Genomic DNA, 20,053 nt, shown 5'->3' on the forward strand with positions numbered 1-20,053 from the left:
GGACCTGGCCGGTGTAATCAGTTGTGTGTGTGTCCTATGGGTCCGGCCAGTGTGATCAGCTGTGTTTGTCCGATGGACCCGGCCAGTGTGATCAGCTGTGTGTGTATGATGGACCCGGCCAGTGTGATCAGCTGTGTGTGTATGATGGACCCGGCCAGTGTGATTAGCTGTGCTTCTGATGGACGGGGCCAGTGTGATCAGCTGTCTGTCTGATGGATCCGGCCAGTGTGATCAGCTGTGTGTGTGTGTGTCTGATGGACCCGGCCAGTGTGATCAGCTGTGTGTGTGTCCCCGATGGATCCGGCCAGTGTGATCAACCGTGTGTCTGATGGACCTGGCCAATGTGATCAGCTGTGTGTTTCTGATGGACCCGGCCAGTGTGATCAGCTGTGTTTGTCCGATGGACCCGGCCAGTGTGATCAGCTGTGTTTGTCCGATGGACCCGGCCAGTGTGATCAGCTGTGTGTGTATGATGGACCCGGCCAGTGTGATCAGCTGTGTGTCTGATGGACGGGGCCAGTGTGATTAGCTGTGTGTCTGATGGATCCGGCCAGTGTGATCAGCTGTGTGTGTGTGTCTGATGGACCCGGCCAGTGTGATCAGCTGTGTGTGTGTGTCCGATGGACCCAGCCAGTATGATCAGCTGTGTGTGTGTGTCCGATGGACCCAGCCAGTATGATCAGCGGTGTGTGTCCGATGGACCTGGCCGGTGTAATCAGTTGTGTGTGTGTCCTATGGGTCCGGCCAGTGTGATCAGCTGTGTTTGTCCGATGGACCCGGCCAGTGTGATCAGCTGTGTGTGTATGATGGACCCGGCCAGTGTGATCAGCTGTGTGTGTATGATGGACCCGGCCAGTGTGATCAGCTGTGTGTCTGATGGACGGGGCCAGTGTGATCAGCTGTGTGTCTGATGGACGGGGCCAGTGTGATCAGCTGTCTGTCTGATGGATCCGGCCAGTGTGATCAGCTGTGTGTGTGTGTGTCTGATGGACCCGGCCAGTGTGATCAGCTGTGTGTGTGTGTCCGATGGACCCAGCCAGTATAATCAGCTGTGTGTGTGTGTCCGATGGACCCAGCCAGTATGATCAGCTGTGTGTGTCCGATGGACCTGGCCGGTGTAATCAGTTGTGTGTGTGTCGTATGGGTCCGGCCAGTGTGATCAGCTGTGTTTGTCCGATGGACCCGGCCAGTGTGATCAGCTGTGTGTGTGTGTGTCCGATGGACCCAGCCAGTGTGATCAGCTGTGTGTGTGTGTCCGATGGACCCAGCCAGTATGATCAGCTGTGTGTGTCCGATGGACCTGGCCGGTGTAATCAGTTGTGTGTGTGTCGTATGGGTCCGGCCAGTGTGATCAGCTGTGTTTGTCTGATGGACCCGGCCAGTGTGATCAGCTGTGTGTGTATAATGGACCTGGCCAGTGTGATCAGCTGTGTGTGTATGATGGACCCGGCCAGTGTGATCAGCTGTGTGTCTGATGGACGGGGCCAGTGTGATCCGCTGTGTGTCTGATGGACGGGGCCAGTGTGATCAGCTGTGTGTCTGATGGATCCGGCCAGTGTGATCAGCTGTGTGTGTGTGTGTCTGATGGACCCGGCCGCTGTGATCAGCTTTGTGTGTGTGTCCGATGGACCCAGCCAGTATGATCAGCTGTGTGTGTGTGTCCGATGGACCCAGCCAGTATGATCAGCTGTGTGTGTCCGATGGACCTGGCCGGTGTAATCAGTTGTGTGTGTGTCCGATGGACCCAGCCAGTATGATCAGCTGTGTGTGTTACTGATGGACCCGGCCAGTGTGAAGAGCTGTGTGTGTGTCTGATGGACCCGGCCAGTGTGATCAGCTGTGTGTGTGTCTGATGGACCCGGGTAGTGTGATCAGCTGTGTGTGTGTCTGATGGACCCGGCCAGTGTGATCAGCTGTGTGTGTGTCTAATGGACCTGGCCAGTGTGATCAGCTGTGTGTCTGATTGACCCGGCCGGTGTGATCAGCTATGTCTGTCCGATGGACCCGGCCAGTGTGATCAGCTGTGTGTGTGTCTGATGGACCCGGCCAGTGTGATCAGCTGTGTGTGTGTCTGATGGACCCGGCCAGTGTGATCAGCTGTGTGTGTGTGTCTGATGGACCCGGCTAGTGTGATCAGCTGTGTGTGTGTGTCTGATGGACCCGGCTAGTGTGATCAGCTGTGTGTGTGTGTGTCTGATGGACCCGGCCAGTGTGATCATCTGTGTGTGTGTCTGATGGACCCGGCTAGTGTGATCAGCTGTGTGTGTGTCTGATGGACCCGGCCGGTGTGATCAGCTGTGTGTGTGTGTGTCTGATGGACCCGGCCAGTGTGATCAGCTGTGTGTGTGTCTGATGGACCCGGCCAGTGTGATCAGCTGTGTGTGTGTCTGATGGACCCGGCCAGTGTGATCAGCTGTGTGTGTGTCTGATGGACCCGGCCAGTGTGATCAGCTGTGTGTGTGTCTGATGGACCCGGCCAGTGTGATCAGCTGTGTGTGTGTCTGATGGACCCTGCCAGTGTGATCAGCTGTGTGTGTGTCTGATGGACCCGGCCAGTGTGATCAGCTGTGTGTGTGTCCGATGGACCCAGCCAGTATGATCAGCTGTGTGTGTGTCCGATGGACCTGGCCGGTGTAATCAGTTGTGTGTGTGTCGGATGGGTCCGGCCAGTGTGATCAGCTGTGTGTGTGTGTCCGATGGACCCAGCCAGTGTGATCAGCTGTGTGTGTGTCTGATGGACCTGGCCGGTGTAATTAGTTGTGTGTGTGTCTGATGGACCCGGCCAGTGTGATCAGCGCTGTGTGTGTGTCTGATGGACCCGGCCAGTGTGATCAGCTGTGTGTGTGTCTGATGGACCCGGCCAGTGTGATCAGCTGTGTGTGTGTCCGATGGACCCAGCCAGTATGATCAGCTGTGTATGTCCGATGGACCTGGCCGGTGTAATCAGCTGTGTGTGTGTCTGATGGACCCGGCCGGTGTGATCAGCTGTGTGTTTGTGTCTGATGGACCCGGCCAGTGTGATCAGCTGTGTGTGTGTCTGATGGACCCGGCCAGTGTGATCAGCTATGTGTGTGTGATGGACCCGGCCAGTGTGATCAGCTGTGTGTTTGTCTAATGGACCTGGCCAGTGTGATCAGCTGTGTGTGTCTGATAGACCCGGCCGGTGTGATCAGCTATGTCTGTCCGATGGACCCAGCCAGTGTGATCAGCTGTGTGTGTCTGATGGACCCAGTTAGTGTGATCAGCTGTGTGTGTGTCTGATGGACCCGGCCAGTGTGATCAGCTGTGTGTGTGTCCAATGGACCCAGCCAGTGTGATCAGCTGTGTGTGTGTGTCTGATGGACACGGCCAGTGTGATCAGCTGTGTGTGTGTCTGATGGACCCGGCCAGTGTGATCAGGTGTGTGTGTGTGTCCGATGGACCCAGCCAGTATGATCAGCTGTGTGTGTGTCCGATGGACCTGGCCGGTGTAATCAGTTGTGTGTGTGTCGGATTGGTTCGGCCAGTGTGATCAGATGTGTGTGTGTGTCCGGTGGACCCAGCTAGTGTGATCAGCTGTGTGTGTGTGTGTGTGTCTGATGGACCTGGCCGGTGTAATCAGTTGTGTGTGTGTGTCTGATGGACCTGGCCGGTGTAATCAGCTTTGTGTGTGTGTCTGATGGACCCGGCTAGTGTGATCAGCTGTGTGTGTGTCTGATGGACCCGGCCAGTGTGATCAGCTGTGTGTGTGTCTAATGGACCTGGCCAGTGTGATCAGCTATGTGTCTGATAGACCCGGCCGGTGTGATCAGCTATGTCTGTCCAATGAACCTGGCCAGTGTGATCCGCTGTGTGTGTCTGATGGACCCGGCCAGTGTGATCAGCTGAGTGTGTGTCTGATGGACCCGGCCGGTGTGATCAGCTGTGTGTGTGGCTGATGGACCCGGCCAGTGTGATCAGCTGTGTGTGTGTCCGATGGACCCGGCCAGTGTGATCAGCTGTGTGTGTGTCCGATGGACCCAGCCAGTGTGATCAGCTGTGTGTGTCCGATGGACCCAGCCAGTGTGATCAGCTGCGTGTGTCCGATGGACCCGGCCAGTGTGATCAGCTGTGTGTGTCCGATGGACCCGGCCAGTGTGATCAGCTGTGTGTGTCTGATGGACCCGGCCAGTGTGATCAGCTATGTGTGTCCGATGGACCCGGCCAGTGTGATCAGCTATGTGTGTCAGATGGACCTGACCAGTGTGATCAGCTGTGTGTGTCCGATGGACCCGGCCGGTGTAATCAGTTGTGTGTGTGTCTGATGGACCCGGCCAGTGTGATCAGCTAGGTATGTGTCCGATGGACCCAGCCCGTGTGATCAGCTGTGTGTGTGTGTCTGATGGACCCGGCCAGTGTGATCAGCTGTGTGTGTCTGATGGACCCCGCCAGTGTGATCAGCTGTGTGTGTGTCTGATGGACCCGGCCAGTGTGATCAGCTGTGTGTGTGTCTGATGGACCCGGCCAGTGTGATCAGCTGTGTGTGTGTCTGATGGACCCGGCCAGTGTGATCAGCTGTGTGTGTGTCTGAAGGAGCCGGCCAGTGTGATCAGCTGTGTGTGTGTCTGATGGGCCCGGCCAGTGTGATCAGCTGTGTGTGTGTGTCCGATGGACCCAGCCAGTATGATCAGCTGTGTGTGTCCGATGGACCTGGCCGGTGTAATCAGCTGTGTGTGTCTGATGGACCCGGCCGGTGTGATTAGCTGTGTTTTTGTGTCTGATGGACCCGGCCAGTGTGATCAGCTGTGTGATTGTCTGATGGACCCGGCCAGTGTGATCAGCTGTTTGTGTGTCTAATGGACCTGGACAGTGTGATCAGCTGTGTGTCTGATAGACCCGGCCGGTGTGATCAGCTATGTCTGTCCGATGGACGCAGCCAGTGTGATCAGCTTTGTGTGTCTGATGGACCCAGCCAGTGTGATCAGCTGTATGTGTGTCTGATAGACCCGGCCAGTGTGATCAGCTGTGTGTGTGGCTGATGGACCCGGCAAGTGTGATCAGCTGTGTGTGTGTCCGATGGACCCGGCCAGTGTGATCAGCTGTGTGTGTGTCCAATGGAACCATCCAGTGTGATCAGCTGTGTGTGTGTGTGTCTGATGGACCCGGCCAGTGTGATCAGCTGTGTGTGTGTCTGATGGACCCGGCCAGTGTGATCAGCTGTGTGTGTGTCCGATGGACCCAGCCAGTATGATCAACTGTGTGTGTGTCCGATGGACCTGGCTGGTGTAATCAGTTGTGTGTGTGTGTCGGATTGGTCCGGCCAGTGTGATCAGCTGTGTGTGTGTGTCCGATGGACCCAGCCAGTGTGATCAGCTGTGTGTGTGTGTCTGATGGACCTGGCCGGTGTAATCAGTTGTGTGTGTGTCTGATGGACCCGGCCGGTGTGATCAGCTGTGTGTGTGTGTCTAATGGACCTGGCCAGTGTGATCAGCTATGTGTCTGATAGACCCGGCCGGTGTGATCAGCTATGTCTGTCCAATGGACCCGGCCAGTGTGATCAGCTGTGTGTGTGTGTGTCTGATGGACCTGGCCAGTGTGATCAGCTGTGTGTGTGTGTCTGATGGACCCGGCCAGTGTGATCAGCTGTGTGTGTGTGTCTGATGGACCCGGCCAGTGTGATCAGCTGTGTGTGTGTCTGATGGACCCGGCCAGTGTGATCAGCTGTGTGTGTGGCTGATGGACCCGGCCAGTGTGATCAGCTGTGTGTGTGTGTCCGATGGACCCGGCCAGTGTGATCAGCTGTGTGTGTGTCCGATGGACCCAGCCAGTGTGATCAGCTGTGTGTGTCTGATGGACCCGGCCAGTGTGATCAGCTATGTGTGTCCGATGGACCCGGCCAGTGTGATCAGCTATGTGTGTCAGATGGACCTGACCAGTGTGATCAACTGTTTGTGTCCGATGGACCCGGCCGGTGTAATCAGTTGTGTGTGTGTCAGATGGACCCGGCCAGTGTGATCAGCTGTGTGTGTGTGTGTCTGATGGACCCGGCCAGTGTGATCAGCTGTGTGTGTGTGTCTGATGGACCCGGCCAGTGTGTTCAGCTGTGTGTGTGTCTGACGGACCCGGCCAGTGTGATCAGCTGTGTGTGTGTCTGATGGACCCGGCCAGTGTGATCAGCTGTATGTGTGTCCGATGGACCCAGCCAGTATGATCAGCTGTGTGTGTGTCCAATGGACCCAGCCAGTATGATCAGCTGTGTGTGTGTCCGATGGACCTGGCCGGTGTAATCAGTTGTGTGTGTGTCGGATGGGTCCGGCCAGTGTGAGCAAATAGTGGAGAAACACCAACTGCCACCAACTACCATTCCAACCTGACTCACTGGCAAAGGGTGTGGAGTCCCTATTTGAATTTTGAACTCCACCACTGGTCATATGTTTTATCAGCTGATGTCTTGTCATGCTGATAGTTGTAGTCCCACCATATCTAAGCCATAGGTTCGCCTACCGCCACACTGTATTGCCACCTCTCCCCAGATGGTGTCACGGTACAGCGCCTCTAATGCACAGAAGCCACAGTCACCGGCTCAGGAGTCAGGAGTGATATTGAGGCAGTGTGTGGTGTGCAGGAGAATAGAGCGAGCAGGTGACCAGAGAATGCAGGAATAAAATGATGGCGTCCCTTACACAACCTCAGCCAATCGGATGTGAGAAGATTATACAGAGGTCATAGTGCACTGCGGCTTCTTCCTTACCGTTTCCATAGTCACAAGTTCCAAGTCAGGGGTGGGCTCAGAGAAAGCTGCAGAGACAGATAAAGAGGCTTCTTGTCAGTGACTGCACCCTTTCCTGCACCCCTCTCCTGCACCCCTAGCCCATACCTCTCCGCACATTAAGCTTGTGGATCAGGACAGGGACATTGGGGTGATGAGCTGCATTCATTTCTGCTCTGTAAGCGGATCTGCATTTAGCGCCAGGCTTGGGCTGGCAGAGATTAGGACTCATCCTGCCAATGGGACATATACTGCGTATGCCAGTTGCACTGAGGACGTGCAGCAGTCTCTGCCCAATCTAGAACAGAGCGTCAGACACTAAAAGCGACACCGGTAATGAAGTCTTCCCAATGTTGATAACACAAAGGGGTAAATTAACTAATAGCAACCAATCAGATTATACTTCTTATTTATTTACCTCCTTTCTAGAAGATAAAAGATCAAATAGGATTGGTTGCTATGGGCAACATCCATCTTCAATAGAACTCCGATCTTAGTAAATTCACCCCAGCAGGAGAAGCTGATCCCAGATTCCCTTACATTGAGGCTTGGGAAGACCCTTGGGATGGGCATATAGATAACCCTACTTTTCCATCTAACTTTTTACAGGGGCCTAGATTCGGGGTTCCGGTGCCCAGCCCATGTTGTCTGTAACCATACACCTTCCTCTGTTGGTGCAAGGCCACACAAACCATATCCAGGTTCCTTGTATAAAGGCAAAGTGGGGTCATCACCTAGTAGAGGGCGATAATGCAATAGGCAAATGGGTGTGGTACGGAGCTCTGACATTCAGATTATCAACAGGAGAATGGCAACAGGTTTTAGGGGGGAATTTACTAATATGAAAAACCCAGTTTTTCGTATTGGTATTTTCCCTACTACTGCATACGACTGTTTCAGTCGTATGCAAAGTCGTGTTCCGGAGGGGAATGTACAAAGCAGTCAGATACGACTGCTTTGTAACCCTCCGATGGTGTAACCATTCGTATTAGCTGGCCGTATATACGGCTGCTAATACGAATTAGTACAGGCAGTCTGCACGGATCAGTCAGACTGCCTCTACTAACCAGTAACCAGCACCAGGCTGACAGAGCCGGGGCCGGTAATTAAAAATCAGGGAACCCGACAAATAGGGGTTCCCCGATTTTTAACAATCAGCCCCAGGCTCCAGGTCCGGGGTTGGTTCCCAAAATACGGGGGACAAAATGACTAGGGGTCCCCCGTATTTTAAGAACCAGCACCAGACCAAACCAGCCAGCAGGGTAATGCCACAGCCGGGGGGAGACTTTTTATACAAGTCCCCCCAGCCAAAGCATTAACCCTCTGACCAGTCAGCCTGGCCAGGGGCCCTGGGGGAGTGGGGACCCCCCCAATAAAGGGGTCCCCCCCCTCCAGGACTTACCTGACCAGGCTGAAGCCTGGTGCTGTCCTCGATGCCCCTGGGTGGTGGGCATCGAGCTGATCTTGGTGTAAAAAAAAATATGAATAAACTATTGTTTTAAACTGTGGAACTATGAGTCCCAGCAAGCCTCCCCTGCAAGCTGGGACTTGGAGAACCACAAGTCCCAGCCTGCGGGGCATTAAAGGGCCCGCTGGGTCTTGTAGTTCCACAGTAAAAAAAATAGTTAAACAAATACACACTGACACCTGAAAATTAAAAGTTTATTACATACATTACAGACACACTCATACTTACCTATCTTGATCCCGTAGGTAGGTCCCAGGGTCTTGATCCGGTACCTTGTCCGGATTCCGGATCATGTCGTCATTCTTCACCATGTCGATCTTCATGTCGGCGTCAGGTCCGGGTCCGAAGAAATCCATGGTGGACCTGTGGAAGGAAATCCAACTCACCCAGGTCCTCCATGGAAGTTCTTCTGGCTTGGTCCGACGTAGTCCAGGGCTTCTTCCTTCTTCTTCCATCTTCTTGCTTCTTTTTCAAGCTCCCGGCGACTCCAGCAAGCTCCCCGACTGTCAGAGCCGCAGAGATCCTTCCTCCTCGGCGTCTGTACTAAGAATGAATTCTGGCCAATCAGGAGCCGACTTTCCTGGCTCCTGATTGGCCGCTAGGCGGCTCCTGATTGGCCAGAATTCATTCTTAGTACAGACGCCGAGGAGGAAGGATCTCTGCGGCTGATTTTTAATTACCGGCCCCGGCTCTTTCAGCCTGGTGCTGGTTACAGCTGTGGGGGGGACCCCACGCCGTTTTTTTAAATTTATTTATTTATTTTTCTATATTTTTTACACTGCAGCCTGCACGGATCTGACTGATCCGTGCAGGCTAAAGCCAAATACGACAGGACAATCAAGGAGTATTTTCCTGCCGTATTTTCGTGGCTGTTTCTCGCCAATTAGCAGCCGTATTATCAATACGGCTGCTTAGTACATCAGGAACCACCATTCTTTTGAATGGTGATTCCTGTCGTATCCTATCGATGGTGTAGACATTCGTATTTGTAACTACAAATACGAATGTGCCATCATTAGGAATACGAATTGCTTTATTTTCGGGATAGTAAATCCCGAAAATACAAATGTGTAAAAAATAGGTGTATTTCTGCCTTTTTACGAATTCATATTAGTAAATTTCCCCCTAAATGTCGACAGTCAGAATATTAATATGGACAACCTGTCCATGTTAACATTCTGAGCAATATGCAATAGGTTGGCATTCACTATTGTCAACATGGTTAAAATATCAACCACGTGGTTCTGTCCTTGGTGCTACAGATCCAGACCCGCGCCTCCGTTCTCACCGCACCCTCCCTGAGCTTAGTCTCTGTGCGATCTGTCCGTTATAGCCCAGTTATGTTTACTCAGCTGTAAGGGGAGATGTGACTGGGAGGTGTATGACAGAACCGCTGGGAGATTCGTGCGCTTAACGCCAACCTAGGCACAGTGTGAAAAATCAGTGCAGTACTGCAACCAGCCATCAATAGTAACAAACTATGTGATGGATAACCATAGATAGTTTTAGCTATCGATGGACATCCATTTTCTTTGACTGACTGGCCCGTGGGCCAATCAGAATGTGGGGGTGGGGCTTCAGGGTTGTCAAGGGTGGAGCTATGTTCAGTGTCCTTAGAAAAAAGAAACACATCGGTTCTGCTGTGCTATCGGTGGAGGGAAACCATCAGGTTCTCCCCATCAATGGCAAAAGTATTCAACATCGGTCATAAACCATCAATGATTTTGAATCATCAATGGTCGATGGCCATCCCTACAGCAAGAACTGGCCACAAAAATGACTTCCATTCAACTCTAAAAGGGCCCCTAAGTACTCTCCGTAACACCCACCATAGACGCAGGAATAGTCTCCGCCTGTACAAGGACTTACTGGGGTACTCTGGTTACAAGGACTTACTGGGGTACTGTGGTTACAAGGACTTACTGGGGTACTCTGGTTACAAGGACTTACTGGGGTGCTCTGGTTACAAGGACTTACTGGGGATCTCTGGTTACAAGGACTTACTGGGGTACTCTGGTTAAAAGCACTTACTGGGGTACTCTGGTTACAGGGACTTACTGGGGATCTCTGGTTACAAGGACTTACTGTGGTGCTCTGGTTAAAAGCACTTACTGGGGTACTCTGGTTACAGGGACTTACTGGGGTGCTCTGGTTACAGGAACTTACTCGGGTACTCTGGTTACAAGCACTTACTGGGGATCTCTGGTTACAAGGACTTACTGGGGTACTCTGGTTAAAAGCACTTACTGGGGTACTCTGGTTACAGGGACTTACTGGGGTACTCTGGTTACAGGGACTTACTGGGGTGCTCTGGTTACAGGAACTTACTCGGGTACTCTGGTTACAAGCACTTACTGGGGATCTCTGGTTACAAGGACTTACTGGGGTACTCTGGTTAAAAGCACTTACTGGGGTACTCTGGTTACAGGGACTTACTGGGGTGCTCTGGTTACAGGGACTTACTCGGGTACTCTGGTTACAAGCACTTACTGGGGTACTCTGGTTACAGGGACTTACTGGGGTACTCTGGTTACAGGGACTTACTGGGGTGCTCTGGTTACAAGCACTTACTGGGGTACTCTGGTTACAAGGACTTACTCGGGTACTCTGGTTACAAGGAGTTACTGGGGTACTCTGGTTACAGCGACTTACTGGGGATCTCTGGTTACAAGGACTTACTGGGGTGCTCTGGTTACAAGCACTTACTGGGGTGCTCTGGTTACAAGGACTTACATTGGGTACTCTGGTTACAAGGACTTACTGGGGTGCTCTGGTTACAAGGACTTACTGGGGTGCTCTGGTTACAGGGACTTACTGGGGTACTCTGGTTACAAGCACTTACTGGGGTACTCTGGTTACAAGGACTTACTGGGGTGCTCTGGTTACAAGGACTTACTGGGGTGCTCTGGTTACAAGGACTTACTGGGGTGCTCTGGTTACAAGGACTTACTGGGGTACTCTGGTTACAAGCACTTACTGGGGTACTCTGGTTACAGGGACTTACTGGGGTACTCTGGTTACAGGGACTTACTGGGGTGCTCTGGTTACAAGCACTTACTGGGGTGCTCTGGTTACAAGCACTTACTGGGGTACTCTGGTTACAAGGACTGACTGGGGTACTCTGGTTACAAGGACTTACTGGGGTGCTCTGGTTACAAGCACTTACTGGGGTACTCTGGTTACAAGGACTGACTGGGGTACTCTGGTTACAAGCACTTACTGGGGTACTCTGGTTACAAGCACTTACTGGGGTACTCTGGTTACAAGGACTGACTGGGGTACTCTGGTTACAAGGACTTACTGGGGTACTCTGGTTACAAGGACTGACTGGGGTACTCTGGTTACAAGGACTGACTGGGGTACTCTGGTTACAAGGACTTACTGGGGTGCTCTGGTTACAGGGACTTACTGGGGTACTCTGGTTACAAGCACTTACTGGGGTACTCTGGTTACAAGGACTTACTGGGGTGCTCTGGTTACAAGGACTTACTGGGGTGCTCTGGTTACAAGGACTTACTGGGGTGCTCTGGTTACAAGGACTTACTGGGGTGCTCTGGTTACAAGGACTTACTGGGGTACTCTGGTTACAAGCACTTACTGGGGTACTCTGGACTTACTGGGGTACTCTGGTTACAGGGACTTACTGGGGTACTCTGGTTACAGGGACTTACTGGGGTACTCTGGTTACAGGGACTTACTGGGGTACTCTGGTTACAGGGACTTACTGGGGTACTCTGGTTACAAGGACTTACTGGGGTACTCTGGTTACAAGGACTGACTGGGGTACTCTGGTTACAAGGACTTACTGGGGTGCTCTGGTTACAAGGACTTACTGGGGTACTCTGGTTACAAGGACTTACTGGGGTACTCTGGTTACAAGCACTTACTGGGGTACACTGGTTACAAGCACTTACTGGGGTGCTCTGGTTACAAGGACATACTGGGGTACTCTGGTTAGAAGGACTTACTGGGGTACTCTGGTTACAAGGACTTACTGGGGTGCTCTGGTTACAAGGACTTACTGGGGTGCTCTGGTTACATGGACTTACTGGGGTGCTCTGGTTACATGGACTTACTGGGGTGCTCTGGTTACAAGGACTTACTGAGGTGCTCTGGTTACAAGTACTTACTGGGGTGCTCTGGTTACAAGGACATACTGGGGTACTCTGGTTAGAAGGACTTACTGGGGTACTCTGGTTACAAGGACTTACTGGGGTGCTCTGGTTACAAGGACTTACTGGGGTGCTCTGGTTACATGGACTTACTGGGGTGCTCTGGTTACATGGACTTACTGGGGTACTCTGGTTACAAGGACTTACTGAGGTGCTCTGGTTACAAGGACATACTGGGGTACTCTGGTTACAAGGACTTACTGGGGTGCTCTGGTTACAGGGACTTACTGGGGTACTCTGGTTACAAGCACTTACTGGGGTACTCTGGTTACAAGGACTTACTGGGGTGCTCTGGTTACAAGGACTGACTGGGGTACTCTGGTTACAAGGACTTACTGGGGTACTCTGGTTACAAGGACTTACTGGGGTACTCTGGTTACAAGGACTGACTGGGGTACTCTGGTTACAAGGACTGACTGGGGTACTCTGGTTACAAGGACTTACTGGGGTGCTCTGGTTACAAGGACTGACTGGGGTACTCTGGTTACAAGGACTGACTGGGGTACTCTGGTTACAAGGACTTACTGGGGTGCTCTGGTTACAGGGACTTACTGGGGTACTCTGGTTACAAGCACTTACTGGGGTACTCTGGTTACAAGGACTTACTGGGGTACTCTGGTTACAAGGACTTACTGGGGTGCTCTGGTTACAAGGACTTACTGGGGTGCTCTGGTTACAAGGACTTACTGGGGTGCTCTGGTTACAAGGACTTACTGGGGTAATCTGGTTACAAACACTTACTGGGGTACTCTGGACTTACTGGGGTACTCTGGTTACAGGGACTTACTGGGGTACTCTGGTTACAAGGACTTACTGGGGTACTCTGGTTACAAGCACTTACTGGGGTACTCTGGTTACAAGGACTGACTGGGGTGCTCTGGTTACAAGGACTTACTGGGGTGCTCTGGTTACAAGGACTTACTGGGGTACTCTGGTTACAAGGACTTACTGGGGTACTCTGGTTACAAGCACTTACTGGGGTACACTGGTTACAAGCACTTACTGGGGTGCTCTGGTTACAAGGACATACTGGGGTACTCTGGTTAGAAGGACATACTGGGGTACTCTGGTTAGAAGGACTTACTGGGGTGCTCTGGTTACAAGGACTTACTGGGGTGCTCTGGTTACAAGGACTTACTGGGGTGCTCTGGTTACATGGACTTACTGGGGTGCTCTGGTTACATGGACTTACTGGGGTACTCTGGTTACAAGGACTTACTGAGGTGCTCTGGTTACAAGGACATACTGGGGTGCTCTGGTTACAAGGACTTACTGGGGTGCTCTGGTTACAGGGACTTACTGGGGTACTCTGGTTACAAGCACTTACTGGGGTACTCTGGTTACAAGGACTGACTGGGGTACTCTGGTTACAAGGACTGACTGGGGTACTCTGGTTACAAGCACTTACTGGGGTACTCTGGTTACAAGCACTTACTGGGGTACTCTGGTTACAAGGACTGACTGGGGTACTCTGGTTACAAGGACTTACTGGGGTACTCTGGTTACAAGGACTTACTGGGGTACTCTGGTTACAAGGACTTACTGGGGTACTCTGGTTACAGGGACTTACTGGGGTGCTCTGGTTACAGGGACTTACTGGGGTACTCTGGTTACAAGCACTTACTGGGGTACTCTGGTTACAAGGACTTACTGGGGTACTCTGGTTACAAGGACTTACTGGGGTGCTCTGGTTACAAGGACTTACTGGGGTGCTCTGGTTACAAGGACTTACTGGGGTGCTCTGGTTACAAGGACTTACTGGGGTACTCTGGTTACAGGGACTTACTGGGGTGCTCTGGTTACAAGGACGTACTGGGGTGCTCTGGTTACAAGGACTGACTGGGGTACTCTGGTTACAGGGACTTACTGGGGTACTCTGGTTACAAGGACTGACTGGGGTACTCTGGTTACAAGCACTTACTGGGGTACTCTGGTTACAGGGACTTACTGGGGTGCTCTGGTTACAAGGACTTACTGGGGTACTCTGGTTACAAGGACTTACTGGGGTACTCTGGTTACAAGGACTTACTGGGGTACTCTGGTTACAAGGACTTACTGGGGTACTCTGGTTACAAGCACTTACTGGGGTACTCTGGTTACAAGCACTTACTGGGGTACTCTGGTTACAAGGACTGACTGGGGTGCTCTGGTTACAAGGACTTACTGGGGTACTCTGGTTACAAGGACTGACTGGGGTACTCTGGTTACAAGGACTTACTGGGGTACTCTGGTTACAAGGACTTACTGGGGTGCTCTGGTTACAGGGACTTACTGGGGTGCTCTGGTTACAAGGACTTACTGGGGTACTCTGGTTACAAGGACTTACTGGGGTACTCTGGTTACAAGGACTTACTGGGGTACTCTGGTTACAAGGACTTACTGGGGTACTCTGGTTACAAGGACTTACTGGGGTACTCTGGTTACAAGGACTTACTGGGGTGCTCTGGTTACAAGGACTTACTGGGGTGCTCTGGTTACAAGGACTTACTGGGGTGCTCTGGTTACAAGGACTTACTGGGGTGCTCTGGTTACAAGGACTTACTGGGGTGCTCTGGTTACAGGCACTTACTGGGGTACTCTGGTTACAAGGACTTACTGGGGTACTCTGGTTACAGGGACTTACTGGGGTACTCTGGTTACAAGCACTTACTGGGGTACTCTGGTTACAGGGACTTACTGGGGTACTCTGGTTACAAGGACATACTGGGGTGCTCTGGTTACAAGGACTTACTGGGGTGCTCTGGTTACAGGGACTTACTGGGGTGCTCTGGTTACAAGGACTTACTGGGGTACTCTGGTTACAGGGACTTACTGGGGTGCTCTGGTTACAAGGACTTACTGGGGTGCTCTGGTTACAAGGACTTACTGGGGTACTCTGGTTACAGGGACTTACTGGGGTACTCTGGTTACAAGGACTGACTGGGGTACTCTGGTTACAGGCACTTACTGGGGTACTCTGGTTACAGGCACTTACTGGGGTGCTCTGGTTACAGGGACTTACTGGGGTGCTCTGGTTACAGGGACTTACTGGGGTACTCTGGTTACAGGGACTTACTGGGGTACTCTGGTTACAGGGACTTACTGGGGTACTCTGGTTAGAAGGACTTACTGGGGTACACTGGTTACACAGACTTACTGGGGTGCTCTGGTTACAAGCACTTACTGGGGTGCTCTGGTTACAAGGACTTACTGGGGTACTCTGGTTACAGGGACTTACTGGGGTACTCTGGTTAGAAGGACTTACTGGGGTACTCTGGTTACAAGGACTTACTGGGGTGCTCTGGTTACAAGCACTTACTGGGGTGCTCTGGTTACAAGGACTTACTGGGGTACTCTGGTTACAAGCACTTACTGGGGTGCTCTGGTTACAAGGACTTACTGGGGTACTCTGGTTACAGGGACTTACTGGGGTACTCTGGTTACAAGCACTTACTGGGGTGCTCTGGTTACAAGGACTTACTGGGGTGCTCTGGTTACAAGCACTTACTGGGGTGCTCTGGTTACAAGGACTTACTGGGGTACTCTGGTTACAGGGACTTACTGGGGTACTCTGGTTACAAGCACTTACTGGGGTGCTCTGGTTACAAGGACTTACTGGGGTACTCTGGTTACAAGGACTTATTGGGGTACTCTGGTTACAAGGACTTACTGGGGTGCTCTGGTTACAAGGACTTACTGGGGTGCTCTGGTTACAAGGAGTTACTGGGGTACTCTGGTTACAAGGACTTACTGGGGTACTCTGGTTACAAGGACTTACTGGGGTACTCTGGTTACAGGGACTTACTGGGGTGCTCTGGTTACAAGGACTTACTGGGGTATTCTGGTTACAAGGACTTATTGGGGTACACTGGTTACAAGCACTTACTGGGGTATTCTGGTTACAAGGACTTATTGGGGTACACTGGTTACAAGCACTTACTGGGGTACTGTGAGATGTACTTTGCAGAGTCCTCTCTGATGACGATGTGCGGGAATTTCTGACATGTAGCATGGTGTATGAGTTTCGGGATATCCGCACCTGTGTCAGCTTCTGGACCACCTAGAAAAGATGCATTATAGGGAACATACAGATCTTCGTAATCGCAACGACCGGTAATAAGCAAGCACAGATATTGTGCATCCGATGACAGCTCCCTGTCCTGTGATGTGATGCTGTCGCCATAGGTTATGTCACCACATTCTGCATGACATTGATCCTCAGAGTATTGGTCATTAGTACAAGTCCCATTGTATGACCTTCGTACAGCCTCGGAGTCTGGGGGCTTCCCTCCCCCTTTCCCGCACAAGCTGTGCTGTCTCTGGGACCATAATGTTCTGGTATAGCTAATCGACAAGGTCTAGATCCACACTCACCTGGTTGACCACTAATGGTCAAATGCGTCTAGTTAGACGCATAAAAATGTTCGGTAGTTAAAGGGAACATGGTCAACAGTGACAAGGTCAACACAACTTTTTCACAATCTTTTCGTAATGTATGCCGGTACCGTTTCCCCTCGCCTTGGCTCGCTGAACTCCCCATGCTGTCATATTTCAAACACCGTTGATTGGCACCAACTGTGTTTGAAAAATAACAGGAGCTGATTGGCTGGCGCGTTATCACCTTCCACTTTATCACCTCGTTATCAACACTTTATCACTTCACCAGGCTTCATATATCTGCCCCAATGTTCTTTAAAACACATCATTATTATACTACATGATTTTGGCTTAAAAAAAATGACCCCCTGTATGTGATGAGAACCGTCCTAAGGCCTGGTGGATCTGCGCTACTATACAGCTGGTTATCCAGAAGAAGAGTCACCACTATACACAGACCAGTCTCGAGGGGCAGCCAGTATTTACAGGGATGCCGGGCACTCACAGAGAGGTTGAATGGCCACATGCCTTTAAATTAGGCCAAGTCCCCTTTTTGGACGGCCACACATCTGACATGGGAGGGGGTAGAGGTAATGCAGTGGGCACACCAGGTGTCACCGCACACACTGAAGCCACCATGTTTTCGAATGCCCCTATGTTACCACCCCCGAACGCTCACTTCGGTCAATCAGTTTATGAGTGAATCCTCATTGTTGGCATATATGCAGCAGCAGCGGCAGCACTGAAATACATGCACACTGAGAACTCAGCACATGTGTCGGGTGATCTCTCAGTTGCAATCTCTCAGCATAGCATACAAGTTTGAATAAACCCTATAGACTGTAAGCTCCAATGGGGCAGGTACTGATGTAAATGACTGACACACGCTGTAAAGCCTACTGTATATAAATAATTGGCAATAGCGTTAAAACCGCTACAATATGAGAACACTTACCATAAATCGCTAGGAATCTCGTGTAATTGGATTCTGTTTGGGGTGTGGCTGTAAAAGCCACGCAGTTATCACCCACGTGGTGCACCTTCATCGTTAGGTTGGTGATGGAGTCTGAGATGACACAGGAGAGACACAGGAGATAGAAGTGGAGTCACCTGGGTTATAGTGCGCACAGATTGTCATTGAAACATACAGAGAATTTCACAGCAGGTAAGGGCCCTTATTCTGGTTGACTCACAAAGCTGCAAATTTCACAGCTTTGCGATTGCACCAAACGCCGCCTGCACGGCCGTCTGAAGCGCGCCGAGTTTAGCATAAACATCTATTAGCAACCTTGGGTGAGGGGGAGAAATCATTCGATGGTCGCGACCATCGAATGATTTCTCCAGCGCTCGCAGAGGTAAGACGCCTCTCTGGTGTCTTACCTCTGCGATCGTAATGTGCGGAATGCATCAGCTGCCCGCCCCCAGCACCTGCGTCACCGAATGATTTATCCTGGAGTAAACGCCTCGGCTAATGTGAAACTCGCCAATGGCATTTGCTCTGGGGGTTTTCAAATGCGCATATTCGCGCATGCGCAACCCTCCAAGCACAAAAAGTGTGTATTCTTTTAGTAAGCAGACTGCATTCCCCATACTAGTAAAGATATCTGTTTCAGATTAACTACAATTAACAGGGATATTAGCTGGTGGAGCCTTGTAATAATAACAACGTCTGAAGATGGCATTATGCCGGCTCCCCCCCCTTACATTTCCATGACTCTTGCTCTGCCCTTTCTGCATGCTGATGACAGGTGAAGCAGAACCTGGAGCCAGCTTCTGTGATCAGCCTGGCTGTCTGCAGTCTGTTCATACAGGCTGATCACGATAAAAAATAAAACAGGATTTGTGATCCCGTCAACTCCTCTGTGACTTTGGGCCATATTCTAGTTCACTCTTTCTGACAAAATCCTTCTTAGATGGACAAAACCATGTGCACTGCAGGTGGGGCAGATGTAACTTGTGCAGAGAGAATTAGATTTGGGTGGGGTTTTACTTCAAAGTGAGATCTAAATTGCAGTGTAAAAATAAAGCAGCCAGTATTTACCCTGCACAGAAATGAAATAACTCACCCAAATCTAATTTTCTCTACAGATTTTACATCTGCCCCCCTGCAGCGCACATGGTTTTGTCCATCTAAGAAGGATTTTGTCAGAAAGAGTGAACTAGAATAAGCCCCTTAGTCCCTACAAACAATTTTTTATGCAATGTAATCAAATATTGCATTGCAAAACAAGGCTCACTTTTCATATCTCACATGCACTTTAGGGGTGTGGCCAATCTCTAGAGGGGCATCTGGCCACACCCCCTCTGGAGACTGGTCAAATAGGGGGGTATCCTATTACTGGTAATAGATACCATGTGGCAAGAACTGGCCAATATAGCAATTTTAGCCTGATGTTACTATCAGCCTATCCTACTGAAGCCATTTTTGCCCTGCGGTAAACTACCCACCACTGACCATAACATATTGGATACAGGATAAATTCCTGGACCCAATGTGTTACTGCCACAAAGATGGGACTCTCGGGCTGCTCATCAGGGAATTTGCTTTGCGTGCCGGAGGCATTTTGGGACCCGCATACCACATCGGGGCTAATAGGATAGCCCCCTGCCAATATATTAGCAGCAATAAATTACAGATGTTAATAGGATATCTCCCATAGGCTGTGTGGTGATAACCAGCACTGGCCATAATGTGACTGAGTCTATCAGTGGCCATACATCAGAAAGACCTGCTTACAATCATGATTGTGTACAACTTTCCCATCAACTCCCCGCAGTCCTTGGTGGTTTTTGGACACACAATGTACTCACAATCCATCATATAATCCAGCTGCTGCATACGACCGGTGGTCTCACAATTGATTGTATGCACCTAAACTGCCTGAAAACTGCCACTCAAATGATGCCGGTTGTATGAACCGTGAAATGACCAATTGCATGTGCTTAAAAGCACATGCAATCGGCTCAACTGATTGGACTGAAGCACGTCAGATCAGAGGACCAATCCTCCTACCCACGGGATGGCGCATTGCACAATGTGCACACAATGTGCATATAATCCATGATACAATCCCTCCAGATTGTATGATTGGGTACAATGTCTTTCAGGTGTATGGGGGCCTTTAGAGTGACTTATCTACTTCCTCGTGGATACTGATTGAGGCCTCTAATCTAATCTAAATATTTACCATGTAAGATAACCACTCCATTCTCTTCTCCCACGTGTGCAGTTGAATGGTGATCTTGTAATGACCAATAGCTAAAAAATATATATGGGAATCAGAAGTTATTGGAATTTTGGAAAGGAACAGTATCTTCTGTATCTATCTA

At 50.9% G+C, this 20,053-nt stretch overlaps 1 protein-coding gene across 1 annotated transcript in view; it reads right to left on the reverse strand.

Annotated features, from left to right (window-relative positions):
* The window catches only part of LOC146036330 (uncharacterized), a 97,496-nt gene that overhangs the window by 55,782 nt on the left and 21,661 nt on the right, over positions 1-20,053 (reverse strand). Inside the window, exons 8-11 of the mRNA XM_083160277.1 lie at positions 19,912-19,982; positions 17,679-17,789; positions 16,287-16,406; positions 6,710-6,756 (exon numbers count right to left, since the gene is read on the reverse strand). Coding sequence (XP_083016403.1) covers positions 6,710-6,756; positions 16,287-16,406; positions 17,679-17,789; positions 19,912-19,982 — 349 coding nt within the window. The remainder of the gene's footprint in view (positions 1-6,709; positions 6,757-16,286; positions 16,407-17,678; positions 17,790-19,911; positions 19,983-20,053) is intronic.

The sequence above is a fragment of the Crinia signifera genome, chromosome 9 (assembly GCF_055691185.1).
Source record: "Crinia signifera chromosome 9, ASM5569118v1, whole genome shotgun sequence".
Lineage (NCBI taxonomy): Eukaryota > Metazoa > Chordata > Amphibia > Anura > Myobatrachidae > Crinia > Crinia signifera.